General features: G+C 44.7%; 1 protein-coding gene across 2 annotated transcripts in view; it reads left to right on the top strand.

Annotated features, from left to right (window-relative positions):
• Positions 1 to 17,985, top strand: part of LOC119404687 (transcription factor 25) — a 100,800-nt gene that overhangs the window by 60,529 nt on the left and 22,286 nt on the right. For both annotated transcript variants that reach the window (XM_037671321.2, XM_037671311.2), the window contains exons 9-11: positions 353 to 471; positions 7,202 to 7,360; positions 13,396 to 13,486. In XM_037671321.2, the coding sequence (XP_037527249.1) occupies positions 353 to 471; positions 7,202 to 7,360; positions 13,396 to 13,486 (369 nt within the window). The remainder of the gene's footprint in view (positions 1 to 352; positions 472 to 7,201; positions 7,361 to 13,395; positions 13,487 to 17,985) is intronic.

Raw genomic sequence — 17,985 nt, 5'->3', positions numbered from 1 at the left:
ACTAAATTCCAAAAAGGATGGAAGTTCAGCCTTTGTTTTCTTTTCTAATATTCAATACCCACTGCAAAATAACCGAAAATGGGTTTTGATAGAATGATTTATCAATACATAAACTGTTTTTCTATCTCTCCTTAGTGTCCTTTAAGCTTTATCCCTGACATTGCCTTTTTCAGAGAACAGGCTATATTGCCATCTCAAATAGCATTAAGTTTGAAGGTAGTGCTGAGAATAATGTCACGATACAACTTAGACATTGTGTGATTTCTTGTGGCCATGTACAAGCAGGAGTAAGTCAGTGAGAGTGTTGAGGAGCTGTGATGAGGTACAGTTTATATGTGCTACTTCACTACAGCTGCAAGAATCGCTGATCATGTTCCCTGGTGTACTAATGCCACTGTTGGACAAGTGTGGTGTGCAGCCAGACAGTGAAGTGGCCAAGCACACATTCTTTTCTGCCACAGCCCAGGCACAGTGAGTGCATTTTATGCTTTGTCATTCAGGTTGACATTGGTGTAACGATTGTATCTGCATATATCCAAATGTAGCTTATGCTTTCAGCTCTGCATAAGCAGTCTTCTTTTTGATCCTTCCTTAGTGTTTTGTGAATTGAAACACTTAAGTGATGCAGCAAAAATGGCTCAAAGACTGCTTGTATATGTACCTGCAACACCTGATGAGCATGTTTTTAAACATAAACAGGCAATCAAAAATGTCTTCGAAAGATAGTTTTTTTTCTTTATATTTTCGTTGTATTCTTTTTTTCATGTGAATTTTCATGTTTTCATGAATTTCATGATGTTACACACTGCTTTTTTAAACTGTAGACGCATACTTGTAGACAGCTAAGAAAGGCACAATAGCATGGTTGGTTGAGGGAAGCAAAATTTGCTTTAATGACAAATTCCACTGGGAGAACAGGAGTGCCCAAAAGCACACTGAAAATGCTCTTATCAGAGCTGGCAGGTTTCAGTGGTCGTTCAAAAGTAGGAGCGCTGTCTTCCAGTATAATAGCAAGGCCAGTTACACTGTGCTGAGAACAGCCAGGAGCAGCCCGAAGTGCTATTACCTGAAAAGTGGAGTAAGAAAGAAGACACGTGACTTATGTCTTATCTTCCTTATTTGTTTTTATTTTGCTTCAGCTGGCAAGTGCGGCAGCAGTGACAGCATCCATGTGTAGTTTGTGTTTTGACCCCAGCAATGTTAACGTCGTTTGTACCAGCGGACTTTGCAGTAATTCTGTGTCGATCCCCATAGTCGCAGTCAATTTTTTTTGTCTTTGGGTGCACAGGGGATGGCAGCAGCAGGGCGTCTTTAGGCCTTGCTAAAGTACTTGGAACGCTTGACAAAGACAGCAGCCATAGCTGCTGGAGCTCAACTTTAGAGCAGAGTTGCAGGTCAAGCCAACTTTGGGAGTGGGCCAGGTCGGTTTTGAACATGGGTCAGTTCTATTTTCGAATTGGGCAAAGTCAATGTTGGGGGTGGGCCAAGTCGGTTTTAAAATTAAGTGCCAAAACCCACGTGATATCATCACTTGGTCATGTGAGATTTCTTACCATCAGATGTTGCCGACGCTCGCTGGACACTTGCTGGGTGGACGCCAGATTTTCCTTTTCATGGGTCATATAATGCTTTCAATAACCTGACCAATACATTTCTGAGGCATGCATGTGCCTGTGCAAGAAGTTTCATTTACAGCTTTGTGATAACATTTGTGTAAGTTGTTGAGTTTTTTCTTCTTGATTTATTGAACAGGGCATACAACCATGCTAATGTCATTATTGTGTAGTGTGTTAATCTTCATGTTTTGCATGTCATTGCTACATGTTGCATGTCATGCTAATAAAATAATGTTTCTACATGAATTGTGTAATGGCCCATCCACACTAGCATCAAACTCACCTAGGTAGTGTGTGCCGTCCTCTGGAGCAGTGGAATGTCAGCTGGTTGAAAGGCATCCAAAGTAGAGGACAGTTCCACGCTGGCATGCCACCCATCGCATGACTGCTGGCCAAACGGTGACTGCGAAGCTATAGGCGAGGGGTCTCAAGCTCACCTCAGTTAGTGGGCCGCAGTCACGAAATTTAGTCCCACAAGGGCCGGGACAATGAGCAAGGTTGAGGGGGGGTTGAACAAAATGTCATCTAACGCTGCCGTTTGAAGGACGGCATTTCCCATACCTCACATAAGGATAATGTCTGAAGGGAATTTGGCGTCACAGTTCCAGAAAAATATCGATATTGATCTCCAGCAGGACTGAAATCTGGATGCCGAATGTGAAATATAAAGATTTTGTTCCGCGGTTATGTTTCAACACATGGTAACCTTTGTGTTGTGGCTCACGAAAAAAAAATGCTTGAGACCAATCCTGCCTCTGTAGCTTACACGAACACAGCGTTATTAATCGCAGTAGGATAGTAAATACTAATGTAGTACCGTTTAGCAGTCACAAACATTTTTAAGGCGCCTTAGATGCCTCATCGAACATGAGAATTGACTGTTGGCGGTGTCAACACGAGTGATGCAAAAAATCATCATCATGTGATGACGTCACATGACGTCGTCATGACACCACAAATTGCCAAAAATTGCCATGTCACCACGACGTCATCACACAACATCGTCGCATGGTCAAACGTGGGCCGATCACGGAGGCACTGCAAAACAAAGTGAGGTGCAGAAAGCTTGCAATGCCTCTGAACTTGGAGGCAGTGCAAAACCACGCTACGTGCAGAAAACTTTCGGGTGGGGGTGTGATAGGATTAGTACATTGACTGAGGAGAAAAAGAAGATGGCTTTCGCCTTCGAGTCGTCTTAGGCAATTGCATAAGCCTGTGAGTTTAATTCTTTGTGAAGCCGCAGGCCACGTGTTTTGAGACCCCTGCTGTAGGCTGACAGCACGAGCTCATAGCAACAAGCAGTAACACAAACGCCAGCTACAGTTTCTATTTAAGGCAAAATAATGTCTACTGGAATAAGCTGATGCGCAAATTATACATTTGAGGAGAAGTGACGTCCACTTTCAGGCACTTTACTCGAACAAAGTTACCACACAAGCAATATTCAGCTGCAGTAGACTTTATAACAGCTATCCAGTTCTGCTGTGCTGGCACTGTAGCCATTACCACCATGAATATTGAATATTTTCCTCATGTGAAATTATTGCAAGCAGAATATCAAGGAACAACAGTAACAAAATATTGTGCTTGTGAGCATTGGCATTTAGTTTTGATGTGTCATAAGCTACATCTTTCAAGTAAATAGACAAGTCCTATGTGATGATTACGTTGCCAAACCTAGCATTCACCAGCGGGGAGGCTGCTGGGCAGCCGTCAACACTAAAGCATTGCTATAGTGACCACCCCTTCGTTGCTGGTTGGCCATGTTGCTGTGCAGCTGTCGCAGAACATCACAGAAAGGGGTGCTGGACTTATTCTCAGAACAACAAGCATAACATGCCATGTGCAACAGAAATCGCCGGCCTGCGGTGGTCTGAATGTGGCAAACTGTGCCTGGCAAGCTGTTTTGACAATAATGTGAATGGGGCATTACTATGTGCACTGTGAATTTGTTTTACTGACTTTTGTTTAAAGGGGTCCTGTGCCACTCCCTCGTTCATGGTATTAAAAACGTCTTGCTTGACACCTCCCAGAAACATACAGTTGAAAGAATATTTTTCAAACATTTAGCAGGAGCGAAGAAACTGTGAGCACTGCATTTCCCCTTCACATTTTCTCTCCTATTCCTTTTGTTATGACAGAGCAAGGTTCTGGTGGGGTGGCATCATTGGAGGTGCCCTGCCCTCTGCGTAAAGTCACTCGGCTTCAATGTTTTGTTGTTTTCTCTCCTTGCAACTTGGCTGTGCTGATGGGCTCTGTTGGCAGCCCACATGTCCTGTCGCCTGTTCCTCGCAGTGCTGCTGGGCATTGGCGCAATCTCCTTGCATCGTTTTGCTCCCTCGATTCACTGTGTGCGTGTACCATGCTCTGTGTGATTGGGCCTTTACATCCTCTGTGCGCGGTTTGTTTTTGATTATGCATATACGTTGGCAACAGGCATTCTGATGAATCCTGTGCTCTGAGTGTTGGAACTCAGCATCGCACACATGCTTTGTAAGGTTTGAAGCCATTTATGACATGCAAAACTAACTGAAAGAAACGAGGCACAAAGGCCGCAATGCTGAAAAGGCAGTGTGGCCAGAGTTTCACTCGAATATGCGCGGGCGTGTTGATTTCTGCTGACAACAGTTGTGATCTCCCGGAAGTATGTCATTCATATCAAAACTTAAAATTATGTTTTTGCTTACTTCAGCCTGATTATTTAACTACAATAGACAGTGACAATAGGAAGAAGTTCAACTGATCCAAATGGCACTCTTGCAACAGTCTGCCAAATGATGGAATCTGGCAGCCACCAGCAGCTTTGAAGAGAATGAGGAAGAGCTTCTGTTTGTTTGAGGAGAGAGTCCTTGAGAAAGCGGTAACTTTGTGCTGTGGTTGTAAACTCTACATGCCATGCATGACCACAAAATTTGTGTGAGCTATTCATAACAGTGCTTTCTATAGTGTTTTATCACCAAGTCCAAGGACTGGTTCAGGACCCCTTTAAGCCATTCCTTGTCTTCCATCACCTTTTTTGCATCTCTGGATCTTTCTACTGTTTACATTCCGGCACATGTGCTTTGTAGGCTGTTGCAAGCAATTGTGAAAGGTGGGGCTTCTGCCTTTGCAAGTGCGTACTGGGAGGTGTACATGCATCCTTGCAACAGCCCTATGTGGATTATGACAGTACTCAAGGGGTTGTCATTGCAAGGTCACTAAATTGGTAAAACCTCTACACTATAAATTGCTATGTTTGAGTTTTTTCTTTCTTTTGTTAGCGCTCTGGTTTCACCAACTGCAGTAATATCTCGGAGCTAGGTGTGCACTTATGTTTACTTGTTGGTGCAGAGCATCGTCAAGGTATGTTGTGCATGTGAGTTGATGCCATCAAATAAATACACCTTAATAAGGCACTTCATTCAATTTTGTGTCGTAATGGGCTAAAGTACTGCACTCATGACTGTGAGGTCCTGTGTTTAAGTCGCGTGTTCTTATGAGTTTTTTTTTTTTTTTTTTTTTTTTTTGCTCTATAAAGAAAATGCTTCTATAATAAAAAATTGCCTGTGTTTGCTCATTTTAGATAAGAAATTCAATTTTCAATCGTGTGTGCTTGTCACAAGCAACATTAGCAATGGCTGTATTGATGCTGGCAATATAGTGAGCGTGCCACAAAGGCACACTGCAAAGCAGTAAACCTTATGTTACATGCATCCAACTCACACGGGCCAACTATTGACAAAAAAAACTCATGCTTCACCATTACAGACTCTTTAATTGCTGCCATGGCAGACCATTATTGATTCTTTGGCATACATACGGTTGCTCTGTATCGACAAGTAAACATAAATACACACCCATGACATGCAATAAACAGGTACGAGTTTTGAAAGCTTCTAAATTATATTTTGTTCATATTTGCAGTACGCTAGTTGACAGTATTAGAACTAAATTTGTGTAAAGATGTTGACATCGACATATTTCTGGATAGAACTTATCTCTATGTGGAGTCACTTTTTCCAAGCTTGACATCATCTGGCTGTTTACCATGTCCTCATCACATTCAGAGTGCACACATACCTGCCTTGCTGGAACCATGATGCTGGTAGCCCTTGTCAGCTTTTCCATGTAATTTTTGGCTTAAAGCAATTTTAAGCAGAATGATGGCACTTGGTAAATTTGGGGATTTGGTTGCAGGTTACTAGGAATGCAATTTTTTTTTCCAAGTTTGGGAAATGCATTTAAAAATGGAGCTACTCTCAGCATTCCTACAAACTAAATATGCCTCAAGAACTGATCCCTGTCAATTTGGCCACGTGCTTAAATGCAACTTGTATCTTAAAGGTAGTACAGTTGAAGCCCTCTAAGAGACACGCACTGGGGAGCAGTTCTTGTCCCTTATTTTTGGGGGTCTCTTATAAACAGGGTACCACGTTCTCATTTTCTAAACACTCCCTGGTTTGCTGTAACCACACTGGCGTTGCTTATACCCGATTGTCTGCTACATCATTGTCTCTTATAAAAAGGTTCAATTGTAATTGAATAAATGGCATACGAACTTCAGTTTATTTGATGCACAGTTTATTATTGTGATAGCAGTTATGTGCACTCTCCAGGTTCATTTTTGCTGTTGTCATCTGTAAGGTTTCATATAAAGTCCAAAGGCGATAACATTGCACCGCGCATTGTATGTTCTACATGGGAGTGAAAGTGTATGAGTGCAGTTGACTATTGTGGCTCAAGTGGAGATAAAACACACCAGCTGACCTCTGTTGCACAGAAGGCCCATGGGGACTCTGGAGGGTGGGGATTGCATGGCTCCAGCAGGAACTGCGTGCTTTGATCGGCCGGACATGGTCTCGCACGCCCTGTCTTGACAGCGATCAGCAGACGGCTTTTACCTTTACTATAATAATAATATCTGGGGTTTAATGTCTTAAAACCACGATATGATTATGAGAGACGCCGTAGTGGAGGGCTCCGGAAATTTTGACCATCTGGGGTTCTTTAACGTGCACCTAAATCTAAGTACATGGGCCTCAGACATTTTAGCCTCCATCGAAAATGCAGCCGCCGCGGCCGGGATTCGATCCCGCGACCTTCGGGTCAGCAGTCGAGCGTCATAACCACTAGACCACCATAGCGGGGTGGCTTTTACCTTTGTACGGGCTGTGCTCTCATCACTAAGTTTGCGTTGAAGTGATAGACAGCACGACGATCACTTCACTCACTGAAGCAGCCGTGTTTCCTTATGCCAGCATTTTGCTGAGTTACGCCAGGTCGGATGCTAAAGGGGTTAGCTGCTAGCCTTATTTCGTATAACATTCCAATTTGTTGCTGTCACATTCATTGCTCAGCCCTTGAGGCGAAACTATGACTTTTTTTTTCACAAGTGGAGACAGTCTTTGCTGAAACAACCAGCACATATAGTAATTAATAATAGAAGCTACACCTGCTATGCTTTTATTAAAAGTGAAGCATTAAGACCCTTCAGGTGCCACATAACGAGAATTGAAAAGGGAAATCTCTATTATCATGTACAAACTTCTTCAGCTGTACAAAATGTTTGATTCTCTTGCATGCCTGTTAATTGCAATTAAACGCAGACAACCTGCTGCTCTCAACCAGCTGCAGTCTCTCTTCGTTGGGCGCAACTATGTTCTCTGGAAAGAACCAGAGGTGCTGGCCTGGCTGGAACGGAATGTTCGTGCTGTCCTTAAGCGTGTGGATCAAGGGGACCCCTTGGTGGCTTCTTCAGCAGAGAAGTATGGCAGTTTGTCTTAGGCTTGGCTTTGAATTGTGCTTTTGTTATTTTTTAATGATATTTATGTGAGCATGTATAGCTGTCACCTGTACACGAGCCACACTTCACTCTCAAATGTAGGAGCAGTTGGTGCTACAACCTTGCTTATTGCAACATGCAGCCTGGTCTCATCATAGAATGATATGCTGCTCCACTGCTGTCTTAAATCTCTAATAGCACTGGTAATGAGCTAATGTGGAAGTTTTTGTTAGTCAGAATAACAGGCATCCATTCAGATTATGTGCCTTTGTAAAATACGTTGATGCTGTTTTCCGTTCTCCATATTGATTAACTCCTTAAGGGGGGACGCGGGGATCAAATCGCGAAAAATGACAAAAAAATCGATTTTCTGAGAATCACATCTTCAGTTTCTGTAGCCCTTTTTCTGTCTAATTCCAAAATATCGTCGCTGAAAACCACGTAGAAGTGCTATTAAAAATTGTTGTGCCCGCTGAGGTGGCGAAAATTATCGCGGAAATCGCAAAAAAAGAAAGCGTTTTTCAAAAAATAATAGCTCCGCAACGACGCGACCAAGCACCACCATCTAGGGCTCGTCTGAAAGAGCATTTCTCCGTCTTCAAATTCCCCGCGTCAGCTGGCTCCTCCATTTAAAAACAAGCGCACAAAAAGCAAACGTTTAAAGGTCGTTTCGAGGCCCCCGATTGGCCGCGGCCGCCATGATGCTCCAGCGCGCCTCGCCATTGGTCCGATGGTCGCTTTCGGTGTGCGTCGTCTGCGGCTTCCGCGTTGCGGGGTCACGGCTGTCAAAAATCACGCTAATTACAGAAGCATTCGCACTCGTATTGTTTTGTGTTCGCTGGTCGACGATAATTACGCGTTAGCAGCTGCACCCAGAAGCTCAATCATCAGACCGTGTATCAGACTGCGGTAGCCCGACGCGCTCGTCGCGAACATCGCAGTAGCACGTCGCGTTCACTCGTGGGACCCGCAGTTAGAAGTTCTGCCCGTCGGCATCTCGGACCTCGTGACGAAGACCACCGCGGGACGACCTTTTGTGCTCGTGATCGAACATGACTAACTCGGAAACATCGGGCACCGCGGCAGCGCACACCGCGACCGTGCTTACTGCTCGGAGTCGTGGCTAGGCCTAACTACGTTCACGGCGCCGACGAATTCGAACTTTGCGAGGAAGAACATCGTGCTAGCAAACATGCGAAAGCGAACAATCCGCAATGCGCTTTGTTGCAAGCAACTAATGACATCGCCCGCTGGCAGCTCGGAATCACTGATCGGCAGCGCCGCGGACCCCATGGCCACGGCCGCTCGATCTCCCGAAGTTCGTCGCACAGCGATCGCTCGAAGCACCGCGACAATTTCGCGCGTCGGCGCCCCAAAATGCGAGGCCAAGCATATCGCACGCCGCTGTTTCATCGCTGCGGCTTGGCATATTGTGCGTGCCACCAAATGCCGCCACCCAGCATATCGGGCACCGACTTCCCGAACCCCGCAGCCGAGCACTTCGCGGTGAAATAAGCACTCAGTGGTGATGTAATTTAGGCGCGCTTCAAGCCGTGCATGGTTTCGCAGCAAGCTTTTGTAAATGTACTAAAATAATGAAAGCCTCGCCGACTACCATTACCACGACCGGGTGAATGATGAAGCGTATCAAGGCGGGGGTGACAAATGAACTTGTGTAAAGGTGTGGATGAATTTTTATCTGCCAAACTCGCTTCATTGAGTACAACGCAGAAATTCCTGTGCCACTAATGTCTTGGCCATAACTGCCACAGCACACCTAAATTTGCATGCCACAGACTTGTAATGTGCAAGTCTGGGCATTAAACCTGATAGGCTCACCCTTCAAAGAGCTGACAAAAATAACCAATAAAGAAAAAGGAAAGCACATAGTGCAGAAAAATTAAAGATCAAGGACATAAGAAAACCCCTGGAAGCAAAGACACTAAATATTACAGCCCCAGGGCATTTTGATTTACATGTACTGGCTGTGCAACTTTAGGGCCCGTTTTCTCAGAAGTGTGTTTTGACCCGACTGTCTCACTTGCAGAAAGCGTAGCACAACTATGGCTTGATGGATTTTCATGAGGTCTGTTGCATTGTATTCCCTAGTCAATTCTCTACGCTGTGACATTCCTGTATTTTTGAATTACTCTCTCATTTTTTTACTCTTTAGCTAATTTGACGTGACGATGACGAATGCATTATGCAAACATGGATGTAATGTTTCGTGTAAAAAAAAGTTGAGGTAATAAAAATATTTGGAGAATGTCACAGCATGAACCATTCCTATGGCTAAAATATAAGGGCGACTTTGGGCTTTTACCATGTTTTGTTGTCACGCCAGGCTTTCTGCAAGTATGGTACAAGAATGATGCAAGTAAAAATTTATAATGTCAGAACTGCTGGAGATATCTTAATGAAACTTTGTAAATAGTCATTCAGTGCAATTCCCAATAAGCATGCCAAATTTCATTGTTCTACTACAAAAAATAAAGAATTTCAGCTTCGATCCCCACCTCCCCCCTTAATTGCTGATGACGAGGTAATCTGGTCATCACAATGAGTGTCCTGAAGTGTCCCTGATGAATTAACTCATCATGAACTTTCTGCAATTTTTTCTTGAAAAATTTGCTGTTTGTGTTGAAGCTGTTTATGTTGAATTTTCTCGCTAGGTGGCAAAAAACAGCCATTCTGAAGTTACATTTGCAAACAGTGGTGGGTTTTAAGATAGCATTGACTTCACATTCTGTATATGCTTTGATGAAGTGTGCTCAGCAAGCTCTTTTGCCAGTGACAACGATTTTAGCAACAATGAATGGTTGCTGAACGATGAAAATGAGGAAGGCTTTGACTTTGGGGAGCTATCAAGCTGTAGCAGCACAGACAATGAGCCAGAAGGCATGGTCAGAAGGCGTGGCCAGCACCCAGTTCACCTTCAGAAGAAAGTCTGCCTCGAACAGCTCTTAAATTCCCATACACTTTTCTGGGATACATTCCACCAACTGCTGCTAAAGAAAGTTCCACAAGGCGCTGTGTTGTGTGCTGCACTAAGGTGAACTCTAAAACTGAGAAGAGGCTATGGGCAAATACTAGGTACTGGTGCTCAAAGTAAGCAGTTGCCCTTTTCATGGTGCCATGTTTCGAGCTATAGCGGTAAAAGCCAGTAGGCGTTCTTGGTAAGCATCTCTTCTTGAAACAATTTACACAAGATATGCAGGTCTGAAAGAAATTCCCACACTCTTTCTGACTGAAAAGAAATTCAAGACTGTTTCTGGCTTCCACGACACGATAGAATCTTTCACATGGGATGTTGATGGCCCAGCCCATTCGTGTTCCTAAAAGGGTGGTAGGGAGATGTGAGACGGGCATGGGAGACTGGGGGTGCAGCAAGGGATGAATAGCTGGCTTTACTCTAAGAACATGCAGTTTGGCATTCATGGTACCCTCATAGGTGTAGCTCACATCGCTTTTTTTTGTCGTTTTCTGGCTTTTAAGGCATTTATTTTCTTTCCCACACAGACACCCCGGAGTCAAAGTTACTTCTTATAACCTGTACTGGAGCATGAGAACATTGTAGTGAGAGGTTTATTTTATTCTAGAAGACATATCCGGCTCTCCCTTTCATGGTCCAGCAGCTGCTGATTGTTATATTTGATATCTTGTTGAAACTAGTATCGTTATGAGTCAATTCAACTGTAGTCCCTTATCACACTTATCGTAAGCTCTGCGGTCATAAACACTGCGGTTGATGGAATGGGCAAAGGTAATGGTATCCCTGGAGACTCGTACACTGGTCAACCCCATGGCTTTATATACAATATTAATTGATTTATAAACCAGTTGCTGTGTTATGGGTTTTAGTTCGAAAATTTTCTCTGCAAAAGTCAAGCAAATGCTGGAAAGTCAGGAAATTTAGTGGATTTTCTATGCACAGCTTAAGTACAGTAATGCCGCGTTATAACGAAGTCAGTGGGACAGCAAAAAATTTGTTATAAGTGGTATTTCAGTATAAGCGACCACTTGAGAAAAGCTAAAGCAGTCGAGCTTTAATTGCGCCACGACTGCGAGGAAGTCAAAACACAATTCAGCGAAGCAACAAAGACTTTATTCAGGCACTTCTGGCATTCTTCAGCCACTGTAAAAGTGCACCTTCCACTCTGGGGCATTTCGAATCACGATTCCTCTTTCTCTTCACCAAGGAACTCTTTTCAAAGTCATCCAGCACAGCTTCCTTGTTTTTCAATGCAGTTGACAAAGTAGACCGCGGTATGCCAAATTCCTTCACGATTTCATTTTCCTGCCGGCAGCATTTTTCCACTTCTTTTATCAGCAGAACTTTCCGCTCCAGTCAAACACTTTCGCCTGGAGCCTGGCGGAGCCATTTATCACTGTAGACCACAAAATGACAGGAAGGAGAAGATGGAAGCTTGCGATGAAAAAAATCCGTAAACAGGGGGTGGGTGCTCGAGCCGACGTTTCGACAAGTGGACTTGTCTTCTTCAAGGCTGGAACTAGTTTCCTTAACTCGCATGTGTATATGCTTCGTGCCCTCATATACACACGCGAGATAAGGAGACGGTTGCAATGGCGGGCTTGACTTCGGCTTCACGTGTTGCAGAATAGAGGCAAACAGAGTCGTGCAAGAAGCAGGAACCGTGGAAGGGCACCGCTGGAAGGTTGTGCTCAGGAGGGCAGCTTTGGAGGAGCAGTGATGTAGAAACTGGTAGCAAGGAGGCGAGGAGTTGACGTAAAGGCGAGCGTTCGAACGCCATTCACTTACCTTCTAAAGCGGGTCAATGAATGGCTAGCAGACTGGAGAACGAATGACGGCGGGAAGGCAGTGGCCGCTTTTATGGGGGGAGGGTTGTAGACGTCACAGTACGCTACGAGAGTTATGTGCTGGAAAGCGCTGCAAATGCTGTGGCTCGACTCTGAGGTTGTGTTTGTTGGGCTCAAAAAACAATTAACCACTCATTGTGGCTTCCCAGCGCAACTGTGAAAACTGACCGGTTTTGCAGTGGGGCTTTGCATGATCACTGGTTGACTTTTTCCTGAGGCATGCAACTGTGAAGTTTGCAAAGCAAGAGTTTTTTGGCGCCCCATTGTTGACGAATGCTAATTCTACGGTTCGAGTGTTGGTGTTCGCACACTGTTGCATCCATGCTATTGACAATTATCTAGGAATGAAATTTAGTCACCCTAGCACGCATTTGGACCATTTGTCTAAAGTTGGATGGCACGTTTCAGCGCTAGAAGTGCTCTTTAGAGCGCTAAAACTTTGCTCGAGCACACCCCATGGAATGCTATGGTGCACTGCGGTCATTTGGCCACTTTTCGGCATCCAAGAGATCGTGGTTTTCTAGCATCGCAAAGCGCCAGGAAAACTTTATTTTCATGTAGATTCTATCACGGGGGACATCTGCGATGCGATTACGACTGAGATTAACGGTTCGGGCACACTGCTCCATGGAATTTCACAGCTCCCGTTCGCTCCGCAGGAAACAGCTTGGAGCACTTGGCAATGGCTTGGTACCCGTTACTAGGCGGTCATCGATCATGGGTTTGATACTTTTGTGGCTTGTTCTGTGCCCGGATGAGACTAGTTCGTCGGCGGCACTAATTAGACACTGCATGTGCAAAACAGCCGCCGCCGCCGCTCGGTGATGCCTCCACTCGACACTTCTTTATAAGCGGGTCACGCTCTTCGTGCGCTCTGAGTAATGTGGCTTAATATGCATGCATTTGGGTTGGGACTGGAATAAATTTCGAATAAGGTGATATTTTGAGTAAAACGATTTCGTTATAACGAGGAATTATTGTACTTCTCTTAAGTATATGTGTATTAAACTTTCCTTTATTGCATTTGGTAGTGCAAGATATTCTCAGTTAGATCAACTTATGTCTGATTTCATGTATTGGGAAGCTTTGTGACGTTGGCGTAGTTTTTGTTAATGCTAGCCTATCACTAAACTGGCATTGTAGGAGTATAAACCAAATCCTGATGCCATGCTTTTTCAGGCGAGCAAAACGCTACCAGGGCGCACCACGCAACCTTTGCCGTCACATAATTCTTTCAAACATCCAGGAAGCCAGTGTGACGCTACCTCAGGTAGGAGCTGGTACACCCATGTATTATCTTTTCAGTCAATCCTTCCTTGAATATGTTTAATGGCATTGTACTGTCCTGCTATAACATATGCACTTCACAATAGTTTTGTTATTGCTCTACATATGATGGTGGGGCCATTTTGAAATCTAGTACAGTGTGAAAAGTGATTCATGCTTTCTGTTACCTGCTGTCTACTTCATTTTGCTGGATGATGGGTAGCAAAGAGAAAACAAGGTTTGAAATTTCAAGAACAAGATGCCCTGGGTATACAGTAATCCCTCATAATGACGTCCGCGAGACAGCAAAAAAATTCGTTGTAGGTGACCGCTCCAGCAAAGCTAAAGCAGTCGAGCTTTAATTGTGCCACAACTGCAGGGAAGTCAAAACACAATGTATTCATTGAAGCAAAACTTTATTGATGTGCAAAAAAGGGAGTGAGCTTTGGTTGTTTCAAGTTGTTGCCGGGGCGAGCAACCCCTGCTCCACTTTGACCAAGCATTGCATGAGGCCCTGGTCACTGCCCTTGCATTCAACTTCATTTCGCAGCAGGCGTAGGCACTGCCGCGTCTGCACCATAGTTGGCACTTGACGTGGCTCTGTGTCCGCCGGCTCTTCATCCTTGTCGGGAGGAGAAGAAAAACAGAAAGACAGGGAGGCATCCTTGTCGGGGCCACCAGCAGTGTCAATTATCTCCACATCTGTCGCTGGAGCGACCATGGGAGCAGCAGTGTCAGCCAATGTGAACATCTCGAAGTCGCCTTCTACCTCTTGGCCAGGAATTTTATGAACAGCCTCGTACAGATCACTGCAGGTCCGGTCACTGTCAGGTTCATCATCGTAAGGGTCACTGACGACGGCGTGGGAAAAGCTGGCGTGTGCAAAGCAGTTGGAGACCTTCGAAGGTGCGAGTTCTTTCCATGAAAAGTTCAGCAAATGGCTCGTACCAAGCAAATCAATATTGTACCTCTTGCTGGCGTTGTATGCCGTGAGCATGCGCTGCAAAAGAGCCTTGCGGTACAGCTTCCGGGTGGTCTCAATGATGCCCTGACCTACCGGTTGCTGTATCGCGGTTGTGTTTGCAGGCAAAAATTCCAAAGTGATCGCCTTGAGGTTGTCAATCTTCCCATGGCTCGGACAATTGTCAGTTGCGAAAAGCACTTGCTGATTCGTTGCGTCGAAATGTCTATCCATGAGGCATATGTAGTCTTCAAAAAATGGCAGCAATCATCCATGCTCGCTTGCTACTTCTGTATAGAAGCATTTCTTGGGAATAGTTGCATTTCAGAAGCACCGGGGCTTCTCCGCCTTCCCCAGTATCAATAAGTGAAACTTGTCCTCACGTGTTGCATTGACACCAAACAGCACCGTGACACACTCTTTGCTCTGTTCTCTTCCGGAGGAGGATCTGCCAGCGGTAGTGAGCATGTCATCAGTAGCATCTTGTAGAAAAATGCAGCCTCATCTAGGTATTAGATGTCTTTGTCTTCGTGCTTTTCAAGTAGAGCTTGGAGCCAATGTTGGCACCATATGTCTACAATGTTAGGGTTCACGGCTGCGCTTTCACCAACGATCGACTTCAAGGTCACGCCGTGTCGTTTCTGCGAGAGCTTCGGCTTTTGCAGTAAGTGCAGGTCCATGCATGAGGAGATTTGCATTCATGGCATCCTTAAGCCACTGGAAGTGCACCTTCCACTTCGGGGTATTTCAAATCACGATTCCTCTTTCTCTTCGCCAAGAAGCTCTTTTCAATGCCATCCAGCACAGCTTCCTCGTTTTTTAATACAGTTGACAAAGTAGACGGCGGTATGCCAAATTCTTTAGCGATGGCAGTTTTCCGCTGGCCGCCTTTTTTCACTTCTTTTATCAGCAGAACTCTCTGCTACAATGTCAGACACTTTTGCTCGGAGCCTGGCGGAGTCATTTATTACTGTAGACCACAAAAACACACGTGAGGCACGCCTAACGAAGCACTCGGAATAACACAATCACATGGCCTGCGGCACTGATCCAGACTGGAGAGCGAATGAGGAGGGAAAGGCAGTGGCCGCTTTTAAACCTTTGAGGGTTTTCACCGTGCATGTACGACATTGCCTGTCTCTTTAAAATGCGCGTTTTTTTTCGATCATTTCTCTTGCTTGGCATGTGCTGCCATGCTTCGGGAATACGTGGAATTTTTTTCATGCGCCAATGTCTCTCCGTTGGTGGTTATCGCTTCTCATGCCTGGAAAGCTGATGGCTGTCTGGTTTCTAATCTCTCAAAGGGTGGCCACTTGTGACTCTCTCGTTTATTGCTCCCCAGGGCGCGATTACATCTGTATACGGTGCGGTGCTAAATTACACAAACGACGCCGCTGTGGTTGCATTTCCTGTTTTGGGGACTCAAAAAACTAACTCCGTCTCGTTGGCAACAAGGCGAAGGATTACTATAGCTTTTTCACTCGTTTTGCTTTCTGGACGGGCGCACAACCATAGAGTTTTCTTCCGTGTGCTCACTCATGCAGTTCGCTTACGCTATGGAAGCACGCGCCGGTTGCTCTGCTGCTAGTGAATCGAGCGGCGATTCTTCCGATGTGGACTATTCCCCAAGTGCCGAATCAGAATCTGATTCATTGGATTTCAGTTCGTCAGACGAGGATTTTCTGACGAGTTCAGACTCCGATGATGATCAAGGAGTGACATCTGAAAGCCATGCTTCAAAGACCATCACACGCTGAAAAGTCTTTAGTGTTAGAGCACGAAAATATTTTACCAGAAAACAACTCTGGTGTGCTTATTTTTGTATGTCTGTGAGCTATGTTTAATGCAATGCCTAATTTTTATTTGTAAAAAATCGTATAAGTGTTTCTTTTAGGATTTTGCTTGATGTTAGTACTACGAATAAACCATGGGTATGTAACAGCCAAAATGATTTTTTTTGTCATTTTGCAGTCACGCAAAAAACTTTAGACAATTTTTTTTCTTAAATAGAAACATCTGAAGAATTTATTTCAGCAATAAAAATACAAATTTTTGGACTGCATTTCGCGAAAAAATTCAACCCCCTCTGAGGGTTAAGGGGGGGTGTCGACGTCACAGAACGCTACAAGAGTTTCGCGCTGGAAAGTGCCGCAGTAGCCGTGGCTCGACTGTGAGGTTGTGTTTGTTGTGCTCAAAAAACAATTCACCGCTCATTGTGGGTACACAGCACAATCGTGAAAACTGACTGGTTTTGCAGTGGGGCTTTGCATGATCACTGGGCGATTTTTCGCTGAGGCATGCAGCCGTGAAGTTTGCAAAATGAGTTTTTCGGCGCCCCGTTGTCAATGAAATTAGTAATTCTACGGTACGAGTGTTGGTGTTAGCGCACCGTCACGTCCAGGCCATTGACAGTTGTCTAGCAATAAAGTTCAATGACACTAGCACACATTTGGACAGCTTGTCTAAAGTCGGATGGCACATTTCAGAGCCAGAAGTGCTCTTTAGAGTGCTAAAATTTTGCTCGAGCGTACTCCATGGAATGCTATGGCGCAAGTCAGGCCACGGTCTTTTGGCCATTTTTCGGCATCCAAGAGACCGCGGCTTTCTGGCATCGCAAAGCACCAGGAAAACTACTTTTGTGTAGATTTTTCACACGGGGGACATGAGCAATGCAATTACAACCTAGATTAATGGTTCGGGCACGCTGCGCCATGGAATTTGATAGCTCCCATTCACTCCGCAGTAAACAACTGGGAGCACTTGGCACTCGCTTGGTACCCGTTACTAGGTCATCAGTTGTTGGTTAGGTACTTTTACGACCTGTTCTGTGCCCGCGTGAGACTAGTTCGTTGGCGGCATTAACTTGACACTGCATGTGCAAAAGGGTCTGCTCGCCACTTCGTTCTAAGCGGGTCAAGCTCTTCGTGCACGTCTAGTAATACGGCTTAATAATGATGCGTTTGAGTCAGTACTGGAAGAAATTTTGAATGCAATATTTCAAGTGAAGCGATTTTGTTATAATGATGGATTACTGCACTTGATTGTCGCGAAATACATATCACGAAAAGGGGACAGAAAAGAGGAGCCAGTGAAGTACCGAACTACCAACCATTTAATGATATTGGAAGAAACATACAGAAAAAAAAGACACCTGCGCATGCACAAAGAGCTAAGGTGTGACACAGAGCTACATGGTCACGACAATGTGTCTTGAAGGAAGCACATTTCTGCAGAGCACAGTGTGATAGATGTATCAGAGACATACTCAGACTTCTCTTTTTTTTTTAATATGGAAAGCTTTCAACAACTCTTTGGCAGTTTGTTCCTTAATTTTGCCAAGAAACAACGCTTGCACAAAGCATAAAGCACAGTGACAGGCCTTGCAATGCGTGGGAAGATGCGCAGTCACACTTGCCTATGCTATTCCTGTGCGCTCTAGGGCCTGTCTATGTAGGAAATCTAAGCACCAACTTGCCCAAGAAGAAGTTCTTTTGGAACAAGATACAGTCATAATAATTTAAAATGCAGAGAAACGAAATATA

Source organism: Rhipicephalus sanguineus, chromosome 1 (assembly GCF_013339695.2).
Source record: "Rhipicephalus sanguineus isolate Rsan-2018 chromosome 1, BIME_Rsan_1.4, whole genome shotgun sequence".
Lineage (NCBI taxonomy): Eukaryota > Metazoa > Arthropoda > Arachnida > Ixodida > Ixodidae > Rhipicephalus > Rhipicephalus sanguineus.
The sequence above is the reverse complement of the archived record's forward strand: the minus strand, read 5'-3'. Positions and strand labels throughout refer to the sequence as shown.